We start from the raw sequence: 26,231 nt of genomic DNA, 5'->3' as shown, positions 1-26,231 counted from the left end.
TCTTCGCTTTCTGCCATTAGGGTGGTATCGTCTGCATATCTGAGGTTGTTGATAATTCTCCCGGCAATCTTAATTCCGACCTGTGATTCATCCAACCCAGTGTTTCTCATGATGTACTCTGCATATAAGTTAAATAAGCAGGGTGACAATATGCAGCCTTGTCGTACTCCTTTCCCAATTTGGAACCACTCGGTTGTTCCATGTCTGGTTCTTACTGTTGCTTCTTGACCCTGGTACAGGTTTCTCAGGGGACAGGTAAGGTGGTCTGGTCCTCCCATCACTTTCAGAATTTGCCACATTTTGTTGTGATCCACACAATCAAAGGCTTTAGCGTAGTCAATGAAGCAGAAATAGACGTTTTTCTGGAATTCTCTTGCTTTCTCCATGATCCAGCGAACGTTGGCGATTTGATCTCTCGTTCCTCTGCCTCTTTGAAACCCAGCTTGTACTTCCGGTAGTTCTCGGTTCGCATACTGCTGAAGCCTAGCTTGTAGGATTTTGAGCATCACCTTGCTGGCATGTGAAATGAGCGCAATTGTGCGGTAGTTTGAACACTCTTTGACGTTGCCCTTCTTTGGAATTGGAATGTAAACTGACCTTTTCCAGTCTTGCGGCCATTGTTGAGTGTTCCAAATTTGTAGGCATATTGAATGGAGCACTTCAACAGCATTATCTTTTAGGATTTTAAATAGCTCAGCTGCAATACTGTCATCTCCGCTGGCTTTGTTGTTACTAATGCTTCTTAAGGCCCACTTGACTTCACTCTCGAGGATGTCCGGCTCAAGTTCAGTGACCGCACTATCATGGCTATCAGGGACATTCAGATCTTTCCTGTAGAGTTCTTCTGTGTATTCTTTCCACCTCTTCTTAATCTCATCTGCTTCTGTTAGGTCCCTGCCTTCTTTGTCCTTTATCATGCCCGTCTTTGCACAAAACGTTCCCTTGAGATCTCCAATTTTCTTGAAGAGATCTCTAGTCTTTCCCATTCTGTTGTTTTCCTCGATTTCTTTGCATTGTTCATTTAAGAAGGCCTTCTTGTCTCTCCTTGCTATTCTCTGGAACTCTGCATTCAGTTGGATATATCTTCCCCTTTCTCCCTTGCTTTTTGCTTCCCTTCTTTCCTCAGCTAGTTGTAAAGCCTCATCAGACAGCCACTTGGCTTTCTTGCATTTCTTTTTCTTTGGGATGGATTTCGTTGCTGCCTCCTGAACAATGTTACGGACCTCCGTCCATAGTTCCTCAGGCACTCTGTCTATCAGGTCTAATCCCTGAAATCTATTCCTCACCTCCACTGTATATTCATCAGGGATATGATTTAGGTCATACCTGAATGGTTTAGTGGTTTTCCCTACGTTCTTCAATTTAAGGTGAAATTTTGCAACAAGAAGCTCATGATCTGAGCCACAGTCAGCTCCAGGTCTTGTTTTTACTGACTGTATGGAGCTTCTCCATCTTTGGCTGCAAAGGACATAATCAATCTGATTTCGATATTGACCATCTGGTGATGTCCATGTGTAGAGTCGCCTCTTGTGCTGTTGGAAAAGAGTGTTTGCTATGATCAGCATGTTCTCTTGGCAAAACTCTATTAGCTTTTGTCCTGCTTCATTTTGTACACCAAGGCCATGCTTGCCTGTTATCCCGGTGATTTCTTGACTTCCTACTTTAGAATTCCAATCCCCTCTGATGAAGAGGACATCTTTTTTTGGTGTTAGTTCTAGAAGGTGTTGTAGGTCTTCATAGAACCCATCAACCTCAGCTTCTTCGGCATCAGTGGTTGGGGCATGGACTTGAATTACTGTGATGTTGAATGGTTTGCCTTGGATTCGTACTGAGATCATTCTATCGTTTTTAAGATTGTACCCCAGTATTGCTTTTCCCACCCTTTTGTTGACTATGAGTGCTACTCCCTTTCTTCTAAGGGATTCTTGCCCACAGGAGTAGATATGATGGTCACCTGAATTAAATTCGCCCATGCCTGTCCATTTTAGTTCGCTGATTCCCAAGATGTCAATGTTCAATCTTGCCATCTCATGTTGGACCACCTCCAGCTTACCTTGATTCATTGATCTGACATTCCAGGTTCCTAAACAATATTGTTCTTTACAGCATCGGATTTTCTTTTCACCACCAGACACATCCACAGCTGAGTGTCCTTTCGGCTTTGGCCCAGCCGCTTCACTCTTTCTGGCACTACTTGGAAATACCCTCTGCTCTTCCCCAGTAGTATATTGGACACCTTCCGACCTCAGGGGCTCATCTTCCGGCGTCTTATCTTTTAGCCTTGTGATACGTTCCATGGGGTTTTCTTGGCTAGAATACTGGAGTGGGTTGCCATTTCCTTCTCCAGTGGACCACATTTTGTCAGAACTCTCTGCCATGACCTGATATCAATCTGTACCTGGTTGACAATAGCAACAATAACAAGCAGGCCTGAGCTAGTAAAATCAACAAAGAACAAAATAATTTACTCAAAAGGTAGTTCTGACATTCAGCATGTATGTACTCACTCTACTGGAATATTAGTAAGCATTGTTCTGCGAGTCTTGTAGAGCAACTCTATGCAACTTTACTTAGATGCAAGTCCCACTGCGTTTAATGAGGCTTATTTCTATGTAAGTGTGCATAAGATTACAGCCCAAAACCTATTTGGAGCTGTGTTTCTCTAAAAGCGCCTGCCTATGCCAAATGCATGTTTGCATGACTTTCCAACATTTAAACTAGCTCTTCAGATTGTTTTGCTCACCTACTTCTGCTTCTTGTTGGGCAAGGTAATGACTTCCAGAGGTTCAGAGAGTGCTTGCAGATCAGTCTCCCCCCACTTCTCCAGGGATGGATTAATTCTGCTAAAACGTGTTTCTCAGTTTTTAAATAGACACACACACTGTGCTAAGGCTGATATGTAATAGCAAGTATATTCCAGATCTTTCTGGACAAGATTACTTTTCAGCACTCATTATCCATCTAAAAAAAAATTCCTGAAGGCTTCTTTGAACAAAGCTAACACCTTTCTCCTTATACACTTAGCCAGCATGAGCAACAAGGACACCTTTGTATGCAGAACCAATATATATATATCTCCATACAACACCTTTGCCTGTAGAAAGATATATTTATTTGTTTTATAGGTTCAGATTTTACTCTCAGTAATGAAATCCAATAAGTCAATTTCTTCATCATAAAAACTTGCTTTACATATTATTTACAGGTATCCAAAGATATACAGAATGTCACTGCTGTAGACTACACCTTTTCACAAGACAAGACAAAGATGGAGGAGCTTACTGCAATGACATACATTCAAAGAGTGAATTGTGGATATGCACAGTGTTTTTGGCACAGCTAACTCCATGTTAAGTTCTGACCCTAATACAGAAAGTAGCCTTATGTCAAGGAATGTCACTACGGAGGACCAAATGAGGGTGGGTACTGTAAATATTCTTTGGCAATTTGCAGCAGACTGATGTGAGCAGGAAAAAGAATGGACAAGTAGGAAAATGGGACAAAAACCCTCACCCCTTGCTATCATAATTTGCATCATGTGCTGTACCAGAATTGCTTTGGTAAATTCATTGTTCTGAAGTTCAGGAAAATTCTCTCTAGATCAGGCGGTAAACAACCTGGTGCCCTCCAGATGTTTTGAACTATAACTCCCACCAGCCCATCATAATGGTGATGGTCAGCAATGATGGGAGTTGTAGTCCAAAACATTTCGAGAACTCCAGCCTACCCACCACTGCTCTAGATACATCCATTCACACGGTTAGTACTTTGCATCCCTCTTTCAGGATATACTCTAAATCCTGTGTCCCTAATAAAGGAGAAACTTCCAAATGACTTCATCGGAGTACATGAAATATACTGCATGTGATCTTCTTAGTAGAAGCTGGAGGACTACCGAAGCAGAAGCAAACTTCTGGCATTCCAATTAATAGGATTATCCCGATGCCCTTTTATATCATTCGCTCACAGCAGAAAGCATTCTTTTCTCAAAAACAAGCAACATGAAATCTGTTCATTTTCTTGTTACAGGCTTTTTGAACCCATTACATATTTGATACTTTAAAAAGGAGAAAAATACTGTTTAATAATAGTATAATCTGCAATATTTGACTCCACTAATCTGTGGCAGTTATAAAAAGCCATTTAAAAAAATAAAAATAAAAATAAAAAAAAGCCATGTTTCAGTTCCCTTTTAAACCAAAAAGTTCCAATAAACTGGCTTCACCATCCTTAAGAAAATATGCTTTTAAAAAGGAACACTGAACAGACACTTATTTAGAAAGCTTGCCAATCAAAGTTTAGGGACATGAAATTAGGACAGAATGTTGAAGTAGTATACCATATACATTACGCAACACCTAAACGGAGCTGCAGAAAGTTAGTTGACAAAAAACAGTCTGTGGATTTTATTTTTCTGTATATTTGTTTTATAATTAGGTCTATTATCACACTGCCATACAATTAATTGTCACAATCATTTATGCAGATAGTATATGGATGATGATTTCAAAATTGGAAAAAGTCATCAGTGCATAATGAGTTAATACTTCTCCCCACCCCTCTGCTATCGGCAGCCAAACACAAACTTAACCTACTCCTACTACATTTCCCCAAAATGGAAATTCACAAGTGTACTTGGGTTTATAATGAAGACAGCATGGTGGACTTTACGTATTATAAAAATGGAATCAAACCATTTTTAAAAAGGGAACTTATAAGCCTTATGTCTTACTTACTTTACAATTTGAGAAGTTAATATGCCATTCTAAACTCTATGATATAGAATGTCTTATAGTTCATGTTACATTTTGGAATATTTAGCTTATAGGCCTGCATGACATGATGATTCAAAATAACATCCACTTACTTCTACTGAAGATTTTATGCATCTCATTCTCACCTTCCCAAGAGAGAAAGGGAGAAGAGACCATCGCTATTAAGATTTGCAGCCATTAGTTGTTAAAGGTCTTATTTTAGAATGCATTTAACTTGCGATTTAAAAGTACTCCCACATTCCAGAAACAGCTTAATTGAGCTGTTATGCTTATATTCTTTTTAAGCAGCAATATTAATTCCATTTAAAATGCATCTCTAGAAGCATTTAAGGATAATTAAGCTCCTAGATGTTCAGCTATGGAAGTCCGATGAGGTGATAGAGGAGGACAAAGGTGTGACAACAGAAGATTCTGTGACAGGTTTTATGTGGTGCAATAGTACTATTGATTGTAGTGCTACTTTGATTGGTTTCCACAGAGTTAGAAGTATTCTTGTATTAAGGATTTGGTCATTGGAAGGAGGAGAGGCCTGAAGCCTTTAAGCAGCTCTTTTATAACATTTGTGGTATGCCATATGCCACAGCAGTATACCATTGCTATCCCACACCTCCACAGACTATGAGTACACACACGTACAAATTCTAAAAAGGTAAGACACTTTATTGAATTTGATAAATTAAGAGACTATGTACTGGACTTGTATGTATCACAGGTACTTGTAAACAGAGACACTGGGTCCTTTCCATGGAAATCCTGATAATATTCTGCAAGAAGTCATTTTCCCACACGCTGTTCACAGTCTGCATAGTGACAGAGGGCAGAAAAGAATTCTTCATAGCTGACGTTCACATGTGAAGGCAAAGAACTGAGAAAAAATAATTGGAAAGGAAAAACTAAGTATCACATGCAAGGTGTGTACAGGACAAGCCATGGTATCATTATCCTAAACCTTGGTTTGAACAATTACTCTATTATTTTATAACATTTGATATATAGATCATCACAGACGTAACTTTGACTAAACCATGAAGTCAGATCAATCAAACCTTTCTGGCCAGATGCCAGCAACAGACTACTGTTTTGTAGTGTATAATAAGGCTTTGTAGGATCTCCTTGGTTTTTTAATATATACTGGCAAAATACTCATCATTATGATAGACAGGGAGTGGAGGAAAGGAAAGGTTCCTCTTGTGCAAGCACCGAGTCATTACTGACCCCTAGAGGGACGCTGTTTTTCCTCGGCATTTTCCTGGCAGACTGTATAGTGGGGTGGTTTGCCATTGCTTTCCCCAGTCCTAACTACCTTTCCCCCAGCAAGCTGGGTACTCATTTTACTGACCTCGGAAGGATGGAGGGCTGAGTCAACCTGAGCCAGTTACCTGAAAACCAGCTTCCGCTGGGATCGAACTCAGGTTGTGGGGAGAGTTTCGGTTGCATTACTGCCGCCTACCACTCTGCGCCACATGAGGCTCTAGGGAGTGAAGAGGGGACCCATATATTCAAGAGATCCGTTAAGGTGACAGACACACTGCTCTCACTACACGCATGCACATACATATACATGTGCGCATGCGCGCGCGCGCACACACACACACACACAAAGAGCCGAGGCCCCAAATGCAGTAGTTACTTTCCTCGAATGGTAGATACTCATTTATATAGAAGGAAGATCGACAGTACTGCTATAGAGCTAAGCCTGCTGCTGACCCTAGTTTTGCAGTAATTTTAAAATAGTATTTTTTCCAACTATTTAAATTCATGCTCAGGGGTTAAGATAGGGATACCAATCTTTGTAAGTGATTGCAAGTACAGGGCCAGGGGACGGCAGTTATTTTGCATCCATTAACAAGGAATACAAGGAGGTGATCTTGAAGTGCATACTTAGGGTCAAAATGCAAGCCCATTAACTCTTGACACCTTTTAACTACTTCTCATACTCACAGACTGGCTAAAATGTCGTAAAAACTATATGTTTTCCTCTTCTTAATACATGTTTTTTCTATTAATTTTTACCTGTACAAGGTGTCCATGCATTTTGTACCTTTATAAAAATGTAGACCTTATATCTCCATGAGCTGAAGGAAAAAAAAACTGTCAACACATGTTTAATGGAAGCTTTAGGGAATTTTTATTGTCTGGGGCATGATGGCAGGAATAGTGTGTTCTTTGCTTAATGTAACTACTGATATTCGCACACACCTAATTAGGTTTAAACACAAAGGGTCAATTCTACTGGTAATTCAAAGACCAATTTGTTTTAAGTTGCATATTATTTATGTACAGCCCACTTACACGATCTCTGTCAATCTGATCTGCCAGGGAAGAAATCCCAATACACTGTCCACAGGACCAAACTTTATTATCAAGTCTGGGTCAGGGAAGCCATTAGTACCTAGAGAGATAGAGACAGAATGAATACAATAGTTTTGTGTTTGTAGAGCCAGGACTACCTCGGCTCATTAGCACATCTTCACTGTCACAAGCAACATGCATTTGTTGCAAACTGTTTGCAATAGAATAGAAAGATACCAAAGATTCTGGACAATACAACATACAGGCCCTAGACAAATGCTACCAAAAAGAATTTCACAGCTGTTTATCAATTTATCTGGTATAAATATAACAAAAGCTAAAATCTTAGCATTTATCTGGTTACAACATAGCGGTAGACACTGAAGATAATTATTGGGTCTATATCAGTGGTGGGGAACCTGTGGCCCTTCAGATGTTGTTGGACTAAATCATCCCTGCGCATTGGCTATGCTGGCTGGGGCAGAGGAGAGCTGCACTTTGACAACATCTGGAGGATCTAGAGATGTGAAGGCCAAGAAAAACACACATAAACACTCAGGGAAAAATGTTTTTTTTGGTTCCCCTCACCTTTTCTTTGTGTCTCCCCCCCCCCCCCATTGTACAATTTTGGATTATGAAATATTTTCTTTAGAATGATGAATAAAACGGTTTAAGACAAGGTGATAATATATTGCTACCTGTCCTTTACTCCCCACAAAATAGTTTCTAAAAACTATTTGTAACAAGAAGACTTTTATGTAACACCACGTACCATATCAAATCATTACAATTGCTGTACAACAGTGCTAAGCAACATGTGGCCACTGGCTCCCAGTGTAGCCAGGAATTTACCCAAGTTAACCCACTTAACACTTTTAGCAGCTACAGAGCACCCAAAGGGTCAAAATTAGCTTGCAAACAAGTTAATTTTACCTTCTCGGCACCCTGTAGTAGCTACAGAGGCCTTTAAAGAAATGTTTTTTTTGTTGTTGCTACGGTGTTTTGCAGAGTGCAAAAATGGCCCCTGGACCTCCCAAAGTGAGAAGACCTGAAAGAGCAACCTTAGATAACTCAACGGAAAATGACCCTATGCATGAGATCAAGATTTGCTTTTGCCTCAAATCTGGTGATGAGCCTATCCCTTTAATAAATCAAAGGGTTAAGAGCGACAAGAATAAAAATAAGGGAGAGATAACAATCTAGTAGGGTTGACCAGGAGAAAAGTCAACTGCACCAATACAAACCTGCACTAAAAACAAAAGAAAAAAATATAAGAGCTGCAAATATACCCAAAACTTCATCGAATTCCTTAGAGTTAAGCAATGGAGGGTTAAATGTCCTATCAGGACAGGCGGCGCCTATCCAATGCAGGGCAGGAGAAGCGCAGAGGGGATTGCCCCCTCCGCGCTTCAGCCGCCCTGCATTCGTGGCTAGACAGCCAATTTCAGCTGTCTAGTTGCAGGAAGGCAGGGGATGGACGGACACTGGCTGACGCATTGGAAGTGTTGGAATGGCACTTCCGCCCTCCCCGCCCTGGCACAGCCCCAGAAATGCCTCGTTTTCGCTGCTCCATGCTCCTCTTCTGAGCGCAGAGCTGTTCCATGTTGCCTACGAGGCAGCGCGGGATGGGGTTCTCAGGGAACCAACCTTGGAGTGTGGGCTCTGAGGTCGGTTCCCAGGAACCGAACTATCCTATGGTCGTCTAGCCGCTGACTAGCGGCCATAGGATTGCGCCCTTATAGATTTGTAACAAAAATTTAAAATATTTAAGTAAATTCAATTAGTCAATTTGTAATGATTGCATGAATGAACTATACTTTTAAATGTAATATACCATAATTTTAATAAGCAAATCAAGTTGTATGTAATAAATTTTATGTTCTTAACGTAACAAAACAACTTCATATCTGTGAAGAGCACTAAAAAATAAAGACTACATATTTTTCTGAAAATGTCTGACCCTTGCTCCCCCCCCCCCCCGCAAGAAAAACAAAACATTTTCTTCCCATGGCTTCAAAATTTCTGGAAATTTTAGGTTACATACCTCTGGTTTATGTGGTAGTTGCACTGAAACCCTGTAACAGGTAGTAAATTCTACTGATTTTAATCTAACTTACTATGAGCAAAAATGCTTAGCTCTAAAGTTTAAGTGAGCTAAGAAAATTTGGATCTAATATTAGCTTTATTTTCTTGCTATTTCTAGAAATAGCGAAGAGGTCGCTAGAAATATTTCTAGAAATAGCAAGAGGGTAGTAATGCCTGTACCACTGGCCTCTTCTGAACAGGGATAGCTTGGCCATGGTAGTAGAGGTGTTAGTAGCCTCAAGACTGGATTACTGAACTGCACTCTATGTGGGGCTGCCCTTAAGGCTGGTCCGGAAGTTGGAGCTAGTGCAGAATGCAGCAGCATTGGTATTGTCGGGAGCTGCCCCTTTTCAGCATGAAACTCCTTTGCTGAGGGAACTGCACTGGCTACTTATTCGCTACCGGGCCAGGTTTAAGGTTTTAGTACTATTGTACAAAGCTCTAAACAATGTCAGGCCAGGATACCTGAGAGAGCACTGTCTCCCTTACCAACCTGCCCAGTCACTGAGGTCATGCTCCTGGTGGTTCCATATGGATCCAAGGCCCGACTGAAGTCCACCAGGAAAAGAGCCTTCAGTGTGGTGGCCCCCTTCCAATGGAATTCCCTAACTTTGGAGATCAGGCAGGTGCCAAAGTTGTGTTACTTCCGGCACCTCCTGAAGACACTGTTATTTCGGGAGGCCTTCCTTGAGTGACCAGCTGTGGTTTATCAAAACTTGGTTTGTCAGAACTCTTTCTTTTAAAAAATATTAATTGTTTTAACAGGGTGTTTTTATTCTTTTATCTGTCTGTTCACCGCTCCAAGATCTTTGGATGTGGAGCGGTACACAAATATAGTAAGTAAGTAAGTAAGTAAGTAAGTAAATAAATAAATAAATACCTTAGGGTGAAAGATAGAACAACAAATTTTCAATCAATTTTTAAACTTTCAGTGTTTTTAGACCCAACATACACTAGCTGCAATTCAAAGTACACATTTAAGCTGCTTTGAGAACCACAAATACAGATGGAGACATATTAAAGATTTTGTTGCAGAAGTTCCCATTAATGAAGCAAGTATAAGCTACTGTTCAATTTAAGGAAAAATACTTCTCGCTTCAGCAGCAAAGAGTAGCTGCTTCAGAAGTTTCAAGAAACTCCTCAGCAGCTTGCACAATTCTTTCCTATATTGCACATATGGCTTCTTTGAATCACAGACATTATCTTGGAAATATTAAGGGTATTTGTGTCTACAACAGTAGTTGCTGTTACTGTTTCACACATCCCTGCTCAAAGCTGATTTCCACATGCAGGCATCCACAAACTGAATAGCCAGAACCTATTGTTGCCACGGACCTCATCTCTCCCGAGTGAAGAAGTATATTTTCTCTAACATGTTGAATTTCAGAAGCCTTCCAAAGCAGTAAAGAGTCCCACTGCTTCCAAGTGCCTCCAAACCCAGTGAACAAAATAAGCCCTCACTTGTATTTCACTTTGTGCTGTGGCACAGCTCCTTTGACCTGACCAGGCTGCTACAAGCAGTGAGAGAGGCACATTTGTGGATGCCTGCGCAGAAATCCACAGTAAAATGGAACCTTTCCTCTTTATGCCCTAACACACAGCTCGACATCTGGGCTTTAGAGCAGACAGCCAGACAGTAAATGTAGTGAGTCATTACTTGATTCACTTAGAATACACAAAGCAAACTCTCCTCAAATGGCCATATGCAAATAAATGCAAATCAGTTTTATCAGCCAAGTCTCAACATTTACATTTATACCTATAAATACCTGTAACAGCAACAAATGTAACCATCTCCTGACACTGCTGAAAGGATGCAGCTCCACTGAGTTTTGGACCCTTGCCCTTACAATTCTTTTTGAGCTACATCGGCAATCAAATTTCCACTTGCATTGGTTGGATGAAGGAATTTTCTCCTTTAATTTACTGTGTGCTATAGCAATTACTGTACCACTCAAGTCTCAAACAACTTGTTTCTTTGAAAGATACAACTGCTCAAGACGATAAATAGTACTTCTCACCAGAAATGAATCTTTTACACAAATACTCCTATGTAGGACAGCCCATATACCTTGCATGCACACCATCACATGCAATTAATGCACTTATGGCTATTTTACCACTATGGTAATACTCGTGAAGGATAAACAAATATGTATGTGGGAAATAGGTCTTCCATGAAGCAGCCCTTCTGTTTGCCAAAACGAAGACTGTGGAAATTTAACTGTGGGTATGAAATTCAAATCTAGATATAAATGTGTTTGATTTGGTTTGGAAACATTACTGCCATTGGATGAGCCATTTCCCACCCACAACTGTTCTTCATGAGAGGTAAACAGCTTCCACCAACATACTTACTACTTAATAAGTTCTCCAAGACATTCATATCCAGATCTGTGCATTTTTTTTGCTTTTGTGCTACTAAGTGGCAAAATTTCTGAGCTGCTCTTACTATATCTGTCTTTCCATCCTCTGAAGACAAGACGTTCAGTGCAGATTGGCAATTTAAAACTGCAATACAAAATTTTAAGCAATTTAACTGTAGGTAGAAAAAAAGGTGCCAATGCCCATCCCTTATCCCAAGTGGTATAGAACCACATCATTCTTCACTCTGTGGTCTTCCCCACTCCCATCTCCCACAGCTGAGGAATTCCTTGAATAGAAAACTCCAATAAATTAGATTTTTTCAAATGTTCTTACAACTGAGTTTTTGCAGAAAAACTCTAAAAACATGTTTGCTAAAACATCAATAGTTCAATACAAGTTTGATATCAATGCCTAAACATTCATCTAAAAAAACCCGTATATTTGTGAAAATGTATGCAGGCACACTCCACTCCAGTGGTCTGCATGTGCTCAGATGTCCATAGTATCGCTTGTGCTCAAAGGGATGTCCATTAATTCCTATGGAGGGAACTAATCAGTATTTCTGGATATTTGGGTGTCCAGGAGTTCTCTATCCCTCTTTTAATAGTGTAAGATTTTTAAAACACAATCTTACCTTGATCTGTTTTGTCTTGATCTGCAAATTTCACTGTATATTTGGAACAGTCAAGGTTTAACAACTCCTGCTGCTGTTTTAGGATTTCATCCATCAGCCTTGAATTATTTCTTTTGAAAATACCTTGGAAATGGAGAAGAGAGAAAGATGTATTGGTAGTTTACTCTTGTCTTTGAAGAAATCTCTGATGATTACTTTTATAGCTCTCTAGATTCAGAAAATGTTTTTAGGGAAACCAATATACATTCCTTTTCTTAAAAAAAAATATCTGAGGCTATCTGGTCTTCATGTGTACCATCACATGACCAGCAGCTGAACCTGCTTATACAGCCCTCTACAGACAGACACACCCAAAGCGAAGGTCTATTTGGGTACTGGGCATGCAGGGATGCTGGGGGCAGGGCTTTTATGTGCACCTACGTCCCGCTCCATGCTTTAGCCCTACACACAAGCAGGTAAAGATCTGAATAGGGCTACTGACCCATTAAGTCAGGGTTTTCTTCATCCCATCCCCTGCCATCCAACCTGCTTCTTGTAACATCTTGTCTGATAAAAGATCTGGAGATCTTGAAAGCTTGCAGAATTGATCCCATCTGACCCCTTTTCTGTTAGTGTTGAGATCTCTTCCTGCAGATATAATATCTCTTTACGGATTATGCAGACTTCTGACAACCCAGTCATTATTTTTTATCACAGGCTAACAATAAGGCTCTCAGAGCTATCCTTGATTAGATGTCGGTGAAAGGCCTTCAGTTAGTCACTTGCTGCCTGCCTGTAGAGCTGTTGCCTCAGAATGTGAGCTATATCAGGGGGCAACTGCTGTCTCCTTTGCTCTCCCTTCTCCTCAGTAGATCCCCTTTCCTGACTGAATCACCCATATTTCTCTCTCCCCGCAAGTGTCTTCAGACCCTGAAGGCTCCACCACATGGTGCCATTCTCACTGCATGATAGCTAGGTAGATAGGTAGAAAGACAGACACTTATATGAGAGATTCAACAATATTCAAGTATAATGACATACGTTAACCAACATTTATAGCATTTGACAGCAACTCAGTGATGATACATGCTACTATCTACTCTTTCTCCAAGACTTTACAGATAAAGCTCAGACACCATCTCATGACTTCTTGGGATTGAAAGACTACAGTTTTCCATAAATTACTCAAAAACATGAGTAATTTCCATGAGGGTGGGGTCTCCAATGTGGTGCTTGTGGACATCTCCCTTGGCACATACCAGTTTCCTTGCCCCTCCTGATTTTAATTTTATTTCTTAAGATTTTTAAAAATATATATTTTAAACAGGGAGGCTGTCAAGCTGTCAAAGCAAAGAGCTGCCCCCTCCAGCACCATCTTTATTCAGGTTCAAAACAGTAATTTTGTGTTTTGGAGCTCAGACTCCACCTCTGCCTTGTACTTGGGTAAGTTACTTTTCTTTAGTCTCACCAGTTTGCCTTCCGGGAAATGAATGTTTTGTGACTAGCCATGCCTAGCATGGCAGTCATTTTATGAATAAGCAAGCCCCCATGACAGCCATTTTGTGAGAGTGCCCATGACAGCCTCACAAGATTCTGAATGTGCCCACCGACCCATATGAGGTGTAAACTGTGCTCTGTTCGTTACACTTACCTGCAGATTAGTACATAGCCACCATTTTGAAATGCAAATTTGAGGGTGTTCCCGTGCTTTGATTTTGTCAAATTTTGTTAATTAGCTATCATTTGAATGGAAAACACTTTCAAATCCTTCTGTTACAATTTTGCCTATGTTCATTGCTTTTTTCTCATACCTTTCCCAGACTAATATGCAAGATGTTCATATGTTTTAATCTTGCTTTATCAACTGTTTAGACAAAGCTAGTTTCTTCCCTGGTACCCTCTAGGATAGGAGAAAGGGTTTTAAAGCCAATGAATGCCTGACCATGATGAAATAATGAAAACCACACAAGTAAAATTGGTTTAGTAACTTCTCTTTACATTAATGTACTTTTCCAGGTTTAACTTTAGTATCATCCCAGAGATTGCTGACTGTAAGACATCTTGGATTACACCATTGCTTCACATGCTACCACATGTGATCACACAGAAGCACCTTGTAGCTATATATGTGGACTTTCACGCATCTATGTGGAGCCCAGCCAATAGCTGCAACATTTTCAACCAGTAATTTCCCAAAGTTTAACTTTAGAGCACAATGAGTTGTGTTATTTTTTCCACCTTAAAAACAGGATTGAACTGTCATATACATGATCAACAAATATTAAAGCTAGCTAAGTCTAGGCTTTTGTTTTAAAGAAAAACAAGCACATGCTCTTGGGCACAGGTGAGAACTACCATTATGCAAGCTATACTTGTCTGAACCAGTAGTGGTAGCTGCAGAGGTGACTTTGCACATGATTTTATGATTCGCACAGGTCTTTCAGCTGAACTTGATATGCACATTTCAAATTATTTTCTTTGTCAAACATTAGTATCCAAGTTGAAGCACAGCTGTAAGTATGTGCCTATATAGGAATGGCACTGTTCCAACCAACAGCAACTACTGCCACCGCAATAGAAAAAGCACCCAAGAAAGGCAAGAGAAGATGCAAGTTTTCTAGTTTTGAGAGCTATTCATTACTATTACAGAATTATTGTCTTAGGTTTCTAAAAAGTGGAAGCAGTGTTCCCCCATTTGCCTCCTAGCAAGCGATTTGTTAGCTTCATAATCCTCCTCAAGAAGATGGTGTATGGTTCATGCTGCTCTGAGTATTGAGTGGGCCCAACTACTTTCTAAGATTTTAAGATCCTCTAATGTAGTACTCAAATTACTCTTGTGTTCTGAATAAATTCCTGCTTATTTCTTAGACCTATCCTGATAAAAGCATCACTTTCATCCCAAATCTGATTCCAGTTGAGAAATCAGATGTAATGTTAATGTGAAAATAGTATGGGGGGTGGGTACCACATTGTGGAGTAAAAGGTATTTCATTTTCAACTCTCTATGGGAGCATTTCAGAATAGTTTCCCATGTTTACAGAAATGTCTTCATATACACTGTATTCCAATCTCCACTTTATTTTCACAAGTTGTAGAAGACGTCACTTTTCAGTCCTTGATTTAACTTTGAGTTGGAGCAGAATGTACTATATAGCTGCTTTTATGTTAAATAGAGAAGTACCCGTCAGTTTTTCAGTTGCCAGTTATACAGTCCTCTAAAGAAGTCTTGTGCAGAGGATTAAAACTTTTTCTTTACTAAGGCTATCAAGGGTATGTGGTGTGTGTTGATGGCCAAGCATGAGCAGGCAATCTTTTTGCAGCCCTCAGCAGAAAGTGGTCAAAGGCTGCACACCAGTGGTGGGTAGGGCCAAATCCAAAAGTGAGATTAACACACCTTCTCTCTCTCTCTCTCTCTCTCTCTCTCTCTCTCTCACACACACACACACACCCCATTTATCCATCCACCCCTTCTCTGTCGCACATATCACCCCATCTATTCACACTAACACACAAGCATACACTCTTCCCTGGTACTCTGCTAGGCATCCCTGGCGTGTATATCTCCCTGAAAAACACTTGCTGGACAGTGGGGCAAGTGAGGATTCGAAGCAGGGCACCCCCCTGCCCAAGGGTTGGGGCAATACTTAAAAACCTGGGGATAACCTTGCTAACACGGTGATCCAGACCCCCTTTCCCCACCTGTCAACTGTCAAAGGCTGTCAAATGTTACCTTGTATGTTTGACAGCTGAAACATACAAGGCTGCAGACAACACAAGCCTATATATTTTTGACGGTCAGAGTTTCGACTCTGAAAACCCAACAAAAAATAATAATTTTAAAAAAGGGGACATTTATACACATTTCTGGGGCTAAAAAACCCACAAAAACTTTGTTCCCATTATGCGCAAATGTCAGGCCAAAAACAAACAAAAAACCCAGGGAGCCTGTGACAGCCCCTCCGAAGTGCCTCTTGGGCACAGTTGGAGGGGCTATCACTGGCAAGGGGTGCTTGAAGTGGCTTGGTCATGATCATGAAGAGCGACTGTAGCAGCGCTCAGGAAGAGCTGCAGGGGTTTCTGCTCCTCTTGCCAAGCGGCTCGCTGCCTGATGCCTGCAACCCACAATGGGTTTGGACGGTATGCCAACCTATCGTGGGTTGAACAACCCCACAAACAAGCCACCCTGCAGGAATTGTTAGGGCGGCTTGTTGCCCATGCATAAGCCACCCTGCAGGAATTGGTCCGGGTTCGCATGACACAACAACCCATCACGGCTTGTTACCCACAATGGGATGGAGTGTCGTGTGAACCCAGTCACAGAGTGCAAACCCTACAGTGACAGTCCTGTGTGCATGAGTGTCCTTTCTTTCATTGTACAATCATCTCTCCTGCAAGCTGTAGCCTCCTCGGCTTCCTGCACTTCAATTAAAGGGCAGTGGAAGACATCATGAGGTAGTTCCTAGCACAGAGCTTTTTCAGATCAGGAAGTATAGGCAGCCTAGAAGGCTGCAGAACAATAGAGAGATGCGAAATAGAAAGAAGAAGAAACAGCACCCTTGGCCACCTCTTAGTGCTTAGGTATGCTCCAAAACACCATGAAGATAAATTCAAAATAAGTTATAAAATGCCCCGAGAATGAGGCAGAAAAATGGAAGCATTCTTCATGGGGAAAGAACACTTTCAGGAAATTGGAAGATAGATTTTTGGCACAGCACTAGCTCCATGTCTTCTCTGGAGCTGGATACAACACTGCCCCCTCCCACACACACCTGCATTGTGGAGGATGCAAAATGGAGGCCAGTGCAGTTGATGCTGTTGCCGCTTGCACAAAAACACCAAAACCCTTAGGAAAAAAGGAAGAAGCTGTGCTAACCCCTGCTGATGGTGAGCCCCACCTGTGAGAAACTGCTGGAGAATTTCTCCTCCCCCTGGAGAAATTAGGTGAAATTGTCCACCTAATTTCTCTGCACACAAATAGGGTGGAGAATTTTGAGAGGCCATTTGCACACAGCTCTAATATTTAGTGTTATGAACTTGACTGACTCATTAATATTAAAAAAAGACAATACACAGTCAAGTAATATAATTATGCATTTACTAGCCTATAAATAGGAACAATATCTTTTCTATACTTAAGCTATTCCCTAAGGCTTCAATTTCACACTTCTGCTAGTGTATCTTCAAGATCTGTCTGATGTCCTGGGTTTCTTCCTTGGTTCCGATGCTTACATTTTCCACTAATATCTTAAAGATACAGCACACACAGGGATTCCCCATTTTAAATTGTTTTGCTCTCTGCATGGAATTTTAACTCTATGAAAGAGGCAGATGTTACAGAGATACAACAATTTTGAAAATTGTGCATCTCTAGACTGCCTTCTAATCCAGATTTTCTCAAACTGTGCATGACTACATTGTTAGTATGTACAGAATCTCAGCTAGTTTCTACCTTCTTGGTATTATCTCACCTGGTAGGTTACTCCCATTTGTTCTCACTAAAACAGAACTGTTAAAATACTGCAGTGGTTTGTCTCCTTTAATTTTTGAATAGTATCTTAGCGTTTGAAGGGACCTTGGAAGTCATTAGTCCTTTGAGTACTCATATATTTCTTTCTGCAGGTTATTCAATTATTCAATTGAATTTACTTTTCAATTCTTTAAATTTAGTATTAGTGAAGGCTTCTGAACTCTTTCAGCCACAGAGGAAAAGAGGGAAGACAGCAAGGGGCAGGGGGAGGGTTAGGCTCATTCATGTCTTGCTAAATCATAGTTTAGCGACACCCGAATGCAGCCATCATTTATAGCAGATTTTGTTTTTTCATGTATTTCTTACTTATCTCCAGTTTCCCCCCAAATTTTCACGTTGTTTATTATATTTTCCTAAAAATCCACAAATATTTTCCCCATTGTATCTATTCTTTGGTTTGTAACATGTTTCGTCTTCTCTTTTGTCTTTGAATTTCTTGCTTAAAATCCTCAAAATTATTTTCAAAAGATATATTTGAATAATTCATAACTTTTTAAATTGCTTAATAAAGGAGATGTAATTTCCTTTTTTTCATCCTCCTTGAGCTCTTGTTTAAATTGGAAGCACTGATTTCCATATATTTTTAATTCATGGCAGGCTATCAACATACAACATTTAGTTTGTGCATCCCAAACTGGTAGTTTGGATATGTTTCCCAGTTAATAATTTATTATTAAATTAAAATAATTTATTATTTAGGGTACAGTCCTATCCAGATGGGTGGCCGCCCCCGAGCTCGGAGACGACCGCCTATCCAAAGCAGGGCAGGAGAAGCACGGAGGGGATCATTCCCTCCGTGCGTCTCCTACCCTGCATTTTTGGCTAAATAGCCAATTGCGGCTGTCTAGCCGTGGGAGGACAGCGGGGAAGGAGGCTGCTGTATGACAAAGATGTGTCGTACAGGCATTTCTGCCCAGGAACGTCCCTTTTCAGCCGCTCCGCACTCCTCTTGCGAGCATGGAGGACAGGGCTGTTCCGTGTTGCCTGCGAGGCAGTGCGGAACTGGGGGGAGGTTGGTTCCCGGATAACATGATATCCTATGGCCATCTAGCCGCTGTCTAGCAGCCATAGGATTGCTCCCTTATAAACTGAACTAACTGCACCCCCCAATATAAATTGCATAGTAAATTAATATTAATTGCACTAACGATAATAATTTTACCACCCAGATTTAAGTATTGCTCAAAAGTATTTCAGTTTAGATTAAATTAATATGTAATTCAGTGATATTGAACACACTGTCCAGAGTTGCACAATCTAGCTGAAATCACTACAGTTCAATAAATACTGAATTCCCCAATTATTATTCCTTTACATCTTAATTATATATTATGAAACCCATAATAATACTTCCAAATTATGAATAGAGTCTTTTTACATTTTAAAGCCTCTAATTAATAACTTCAAATCAAGTAATTTGCACAGATATTGCCAAACTGACTGAAAATAAGATTAACAGTCTTGTTTCAAATGACACACGCATAAATAATCTCAGAAGATAAATTAAGCCAAATTTATTTTGGTAGAGTAATAGCAGCTGTTTTAGTCTTGGTGGTGGGGTCCTATCAAACACCACATAGCAATGTGATGTCCCCCCAAATGGTGTTCAGTTAAAGTTGTTTTCACAGATGACACCCCACACTGGTATAAGAGGCACCCTAACTTATTTAATTTACATCCTAGCTTTCCATCTAACATAGTACTCAAGCTGGCTAACGATATATTTGAAATATGACACAATTAAAACAAAACATCAATTAAAAACACATTAAGGGTGCAATCCTATGGATGTTTAGACAGAAAAAGCATGGCTGGCTGGGGCATGCTGAGAGTCATAGAACTTTTTTCTGTGTAAATATGCCTAGGAACACACTCTAAAATACCTTAAGAAAGAAGTACTTAGAAACACTTTTCTAACACTTTACTAATACAGTTCTGGTCACCACACCTAAGAAAGGATATTGCGGAGTTGGAAAAAGTGCAGAAAACGGTAACTTAAGGTGCAATCCTATGGCCGCTAGTCAGCAGCTAGATGGCCATAGGATTGGTCAGTTCTCAGAGAACCGACCTCCACCCCCTACCTCACCACCTCGTAGGCAGCATGGATTGGCCCTGTGCTCCGTCCTCTTAAGAGCAGAGTGGGGGAAATGGGGCATTCCTGGGGGTGGGGTGGGGTGGGGTGGGGAGGTCGGAAGTCCCGGTATGTCCCAGTACGACATTTCCCATGTGTTGTCTGGCCTCCCCACCCTGTGCTCTGAGGTCCCACAGCTAGACAGCCAAAATTGACTGTCTAGCCACAAAAGCAGGGAAGCGGGAGCATGGAGGAGATGCACTCCTCACCACTCCTCCCACCCTGCAGTGGATAGGCAGTCGCCCCCGGTTCACAAGTGACCATCGATCCCATAGGATTGCTCTCTCCATGATCAAGGGGCTGGAGCATCTCCCATATAAGGCAACGTTACAGCAGCTGGGATTGTTTAGCATGGAAAAAAGGCAAGTAAGGGTGGACATGATAGAGACATACCAAATTATGCAAGGTATGGAGGAAGTGGACAGAGAAACATTTTTCTCTCTCTTTTGTAATACTAGAACCTGGGAGTCATCCCATGAAGCTGATTCAGCACACACAGCACATTCAGCACACACAGCACATAGTTGAACTGTGAAGATCACTTCCACAAGACGTAGCGATCGCCACCAATTTGGATGGCTTTAAAAGGGGACTGGACAAATTCATGGAGGAGCTATCAATGGCTATTGATAGCTCCTAGTCCTGATGGCTATATGCTACCTCCAGTATCAGAGGCAGTACACATATGTACACCAGTTGCTGGGGAACATGGGTGGGAGAGTGCTGATGGACTCATGTTCTGCTGATAGATTTCCCATAGACAGCTGATGAAGAGAATGCCGGATGACATGGATCTTGGTCTGATCTAGCGTGGCTCTTCTTACGTTCTTAAATAGCCACTCAATGTAACTTGCTAACCTGTAAGATGACTTCTTGGGAAAGGAGGGTCTAAGGAAGTACTGAGTCATACCACATTTGTTCAATCCATTACTTGAGTTTTCTATAATTTAGTCTTAAATGTACAATTAAACTTCTGATTAGGAAATCTCATAGGAGAAAACCAACAATCCTCTCTCCAGTGTTTTTTAAAAGTGTGCACTTATCGACCAGACTGGGCAATGGCAGAGACACAGCCTCAACACCCTTTATATTGGGTGGGCAACTGTGGGCTGGACCCTCCCACGGGCAACACCTCACTCACCAAACCAGGAATGGAAAGGCATTCATAGCAGCTGCATCTTTAGCAGCTATGGAGCACCAAAAGGGTAAAAACTAGCTTGCAAACAAGCTAATTTTGACACTGTTGGTGCTCTATAGCTGCTAAGGATGCAATTTTTCCCATTTTTTAAAACCTAATTCAGGCACAGCAAGGGCCACATGTGGCCCATGGGCTGCATTTTGCTCTCCCCTGCTTTATGTGAAAAGAGATTTTGGGTTTCCTCCCACTTGGTACTCTGGATCAGCCTTCACAACTGAAGAATGGAGCAAGGAACTACAATGCCATAGAAGGGTGCTGGAGGAAATATCAGATGAATGAGCTCACATTTCCCATCTCTCCTACTCCACACCATGAGGCTATGCTTATGTTATTAGAGGACCTTAAAACTAAGGTTCAATACCACCCAAGAGAAACAAAGTTATCTTTGCTCTATGATCCACCATACCACAACTGACTACAAATAATTTCAGTACTTCAGCAACAGGTGTCCGTGAATCAATGCTATAATCCAGCATCACCACAGCAGCAGAGACTTGTGTTTCACTGACAGAATGACCTTCCAGCAGCCTAAATTGCCACATAAAGGCACTTGTGCAGCATGACCTCCTTGAGACTTCCAACCCCATGGCAACTACAGGTGCAATTCTTATTCCCAAGAGTCACACTGAACACACCAGAGCCAGCCAACTCTGTCTTGCTTATCATGCAAAGAAGTAGCTATAAACAGAAAGCATGGATGTATAATATTGTTTTGTAGGTTGACTATCTTTTTACTTAGAACTGATTATTAAAACAACCTAACTACAATTTGTTGCAAGGTTGAAAGTTGTGTGTGTGTGTGTGTGTGTTTTTACAGTTCTTGCATATAACTGAACTGTTGAATATGTATGCTTCAGTACAGCATCCTGAAACATAAAGTGCTTATCTTTGGCTTTAAACATTATCAACAAGGTGGAAAAAAGCTTCTGCTTCCCAAATAATTCCAGTGATTCACTTCAAAATATGACAAACATCAGCCTGTTAACTCGAGACTAAATAGTCACGTGAGTTTTAATAACATGCTTACATTAACAAATGAAATTAAAGCCTACAGACAGTTGCATAATTTGCTGATGCTCCAGGCCTTTCAAAATTTCAAGTTCAAAATAAAATACTGACAGAATCAGAGATATTTCCCTCCCCAGAGTTTTAAGTTAAAGAAAAAGAAAAAAATATTTTAAATAATTAAGGCAACCACTGTAGCCAAAGTCCTAAACAACCATCACTAACTACTTCCCATTTCTCTGTAACCTCACTATATTAAGTACACACATCTTGAAATAATTGACTACTATTACTATTAACTGTTTAAGGGCTCAGTCCTATCAGAGTGCCCATCAGCCTGCAAACTTGAGAGGCTGATGGGCATCCTATGCAGAGCAGGAGAAGCGTGGAGGCTCCTCCTGCTCTAAATTTTTGCTGGATGGGCTTTTTCTCTGCAGAGTGAGAGGGAAGAAGGCTGGGGAGGCCAGATAATTCTTTGTAAGCCAGGCTCCCCAGTTCCCTCCCCACCCACAGAACCGCCCCCTCTCCCTCCTTTTGCGACCTTGGAGAGGCAGCCAGAGCAGTTCTTCCTATGGTGGCTGTGAGGGGAAGGGGAGCTCGAACCCCTGGGTCCGAGGTCAGAGCACTGTCTCTGACCTCAGATCCAGGAGTCAAAAAAATCTTATGGCTCCCCCAAGACACTGTCTAGGAGCCACAGGATTGCTCCCTAAGGAACACTAATACGTACTCCAACTGACACAGACATTTTTTGGAAACAACAGATGTGAAGCATCTATAAAGCTGGAGTGGTAAACCTGTGGCCCTGCACATGTTGCTGGACAACAATTCCCCTCGTCCTTGACCAGAGGTCATGTTGACGGGGCTGATGGGAACTGGAGTTCAACAGCATCTGGCTACAAGCCCACCACTCCTGGGTTACTTCAGTATATGCTGGGGAACCCAAGCAGGAGGAGGTTATTGCACTTCTGTCCTGCATGTGGATTTCCACAGGCAGCTGGTTGGCCACTATGCCAACAGAATGTTGGGCTAGATATGCCTTTGGTCTGATTCAACATGGTTCTTCTAAGGTTCTTAAAATATATTTCACACTGGCTACTGGCATTACCTTTGAGCCTTGTATGTACTTGACTTGAGACACATGAACAATGGGATTCTAATTTGTTATTTATTGACTGCTAAGGGGGAAAAAAGTTCCTCATATTCCAGAAGTCAGGATGCAATCCTTATAGAATGAGAGCTGTATATATTGATAAATCCAGCTCCCATAGCATCCTTTAATATATGAATGGGACAGGGGCACATCACCTGAAACATTTTTAGTTTGGGGCTTTGGGGTCAATACCTTGAAAAGCAAAGCAGTGGGCAACAGGACTGAGACCATTCTGCTGAAATAATCTTTAATGTCCATTTGCCACAATACAGTCAGTAGGATGCACACAGCTATGCTCAAAGATTTACACATACTCACCTGCCAAACAGGTGGTCAGTATGGATTAAGGATGTCTCCGAATGTATCAAGTTAAGATGGAGGGCCAAAGTTTGAAGGTTTTTAGGAACACTGATGTCACTGGATCAAGATACATCTAACCACAGTTTTAAACACATTAATCAAATAAAGTTCATGGTAGATAAAATTACTCCATTTAAAATGATACCCCAAACCTTCACTATTTCGCTTAGGCCAATTCACATTTGTTCTACCCTATAGAACACCTTTCCCGCACTCCATTCTCAAATATACCCAAGTGTGTTCTTCTAAATATTACAAATGTGTGCTGAAAACACTGACTGTATATGAGTAAATAAAAGATGAAATAGAGCCTGCATATGGTTGCCATTGCATTCTACTAGACTGCCCAATATCCTCACCACTTCACAAAGCTATATACCCTTTCAGCATCATGCTACTGTTGCAGTATACACACTGCTCTCTCCTGTCTTCAATGGACTCTAACCCAAGTTTAATTTCAGTGGGATAGCCAATTTAGGGCGCAATCCCAACTAGATAGGCGTCTGCCTCCAATCTCAGAGGCGACCGCCTATCCTAAGCAAGGCAGGAGAGGCACGGGGGGGGGGGGGATCGTTCCCTCCGTGCCTCTCCTGCCTTGCTATTTTTCACTAGACAGCTGTTTTCAGCTGTCTAGTAGCGACAGCGGGGGGCTGACCGGGTGAGGAAGCTGTTGTACAACACACTGAATGTCTCATATGTGCAACTCCGTTCTCCCCGCCCCGGAACGCCCCGAGCATAGAGGACGGGGCTTGTCCACACTGCCTCTGAGGCAGTGCAGATGAGGGGGGAGATCGGATTTCTGGAAAAGAGCATATCCTGTGGCCCTCTAGACAGTGTCTAGTGGCCATAGGATTGCTCCCTTAGTCTGTTGCAACCAAAACAAGGAGTCACATCACACTTTAAAGACTAGCTACAGCACTGATGAAGCAGACTCTTTTAATCAAAAGCTTACGCCATAAGAATGCAGTCCTGTGCACAAGTTTACCTAGGAATAAGCACCACTGAACACCAAATAAACATGCACTAGATTGCGCTGTACATCTGCTATGTGTCCGATGCGACAGAAGGCTCTTTCGGAGCAATCCTAGACATGCTCACTTGGAAGTGAACTTTGCTCCCTAATGAGCGTGCGTAGCATCGACTGGCGGAGCACGGCAAGGGGCACTCCTCCGGATTAGCCAGCACGGAGCACAAGGTCACCTACTCCGCAGGAAAAAGCCGAAAGGGGAGAACCGTCACAGGAGCCCCGGCAGAGCGGGGGGAGAAGAGCGCCTTCGAAGACAGCTCACCTTCGTGGTCGTAGACGCTGACATAGGAGATGCCCACGGCCATGCACCACACCACCAGGCTGGCCACGTCCGCGTAGCTCTGCTCCTCCTCGGTCACCACCAGCCCCACATGGCCCGGCAGCTTCTGCAGGGATTTCACCTCTCTCCGCCAGCGGGCCCCGCCGCCAGCCACCTTCCGCCCCGCCGCCGCCGGCTTGTGGTAGGCGAACGGTCCGGTGGCCGCCGCCGGCACCAGCAGAGCCCGCGTGGCGGCAGCGGCCGAAGCCGCGCGCCGCCGCCAACGGCTGAGCCACGAGCCGCGTCCTGCGAACCACCCTCGGAACCAGACGAGGAGCGCGCGCTGGACGCTGAGGAGGGCGTGCAGCAGGCGCCACAGCAGCTCGAACGCGACGCTCATTGGACTGGGCGGAGGGCGGCGCGAGGGGGCCGGAGAGGGGCGCCGGTGGCTGAGGCGGCTGGCGCGAGGGAGGCTCAGCTGCGGCGCGGGGCACGCACCATCTCGCCTGCCTTCCCCTCACGGACACGGTTTTATCTGCCCGGCCGCCACCGCTAGCGCCGCCACCGCCATACCTGCCCTGACCTTTCCCCTCTTGCCTACGCGCGAGCTGCCCATTGGCCGAGCCGCTGCCGGCGCCGACAGCATCATTTCCGGGTTGGTGGAGCGAATGACGTGGCCCCCTTAAGGAAAGGGCGGCTCTAAATGCATTTCGGCGAAGAAGAAGGAGCGGAACCCTCGGCCGCCTGCAGCGGTGGGGCCCTCCTACGTTTACCGCGTGTCTTCCTCTTACACAGCGCCATCTAGCGACGGGAGTGTGCGTCAGATGCTGAAAGACGCTCTTTTCCCCTTTTGATCTTTTTGCACACAATTGGTATTAATTGGCTGGGACTGTTTATATTTCTTTCTTTTTTTTGTATTTTTATTTTATTTATTACATTTCTATGCCGCCCAACAGCCGAAGCTCTCTTTATGTTTTATGCTATGTTTTTAGTCTAGATTTTGTTACCCACTTGGAGCACCTTTTTTTTTTTTTGGCGGAATAGATATTGAATACATTAGTAATAAATACTCACGCACCATATCGAAACACCTCTGCTTTGTCCATTTCTTCACTACAGTCTGAGCTATCAGCTTTGGAAATGAGATTGTATATAAAGGTTCAATAGCTTTGTTCTTTTCACCAGTAGCGAACATGCACTACAGAAATAACCAAGCATACAAACTTTAGGAAAAATTTATTTATGCATTGCTAATTTCTATATATTTGCATTCTTTTGTATCCCATGACATCTCATATTCACAGCAAAGTGGCTTCTAACAAAGCACGTTGTGATTTCAAAGTACTACCACTACAACTACTAATACCTTGTTTATAATTCATTGGTATTAGTAGTATCAGATACCCACATGTGACCCATATGGTAATGTCAGGATTATGTTA

At 42.2% G+C, this 26,231-nt stretch overlaps 1 protein-coding gene across 2 annotated transcripts; it reads right to left on the bottom strand.

Moving 5' to 3' along the window:
• Nucleotides 1-1,182: 1,182 nt before the first annotated feature.
• Nucleotides 1,183-25,380, bottom strand: NUS1 (NUS1 dehydrodolichyl diphosphate synthase subunit). 2 transcript variants are annotated; one of them, XM_084827388.1, is made up of 5 exons: nt 24,793-25,380; nt 12,154-12,276; nt 11,511-11,663; nt 7,068-7,167; nt 1,183-5,640 (listed from the first exon to the last, which is right to left on the bottom strand). In XM_084827388.1, the coding sequence occupies exons 1-5, from the start codon at nt 25,187-25,189 to the stop codon at nt 5,550-5,552; spliced, it is 864 nt and encodes a 287-aa protein (XP_084683514.1). In that variant the 5' UTR covers nt 25,190-25,380; the 3' UTR covers nt 1,183-5,549. The 2 variants fall into 2 exon arrangements, with proteins under 2 accessions (XP_084683514.1, XP_084683515.1); XM_084827389.1 differs by lacking the exon at nt 11,511-11,663 and having other exon boundaries at nt 3,093-5,640.
• Nucleotides 25,381-26,231: the final 851 nt, after the last annotated feature.

Source organism: Heloderma suspectum, chromosome 1 (assembly GCF_057233095.1).
Source record: "Heloderma suspectum isolate Gila_16-S chromosome 1, 16-S_ref, whole genome shotgun sequence".
NCBI lineage: Eukaryota > Metazoa > Chordata > Lepidosauria > Squamata > Helodermatidae > Heloderma > Heloderma suspectum.
The sequence above is the reverse complement of the archived record's forward strand: the minus strand, read 5'-3'. Positions and strand labels throughout refer to the sequence as shown.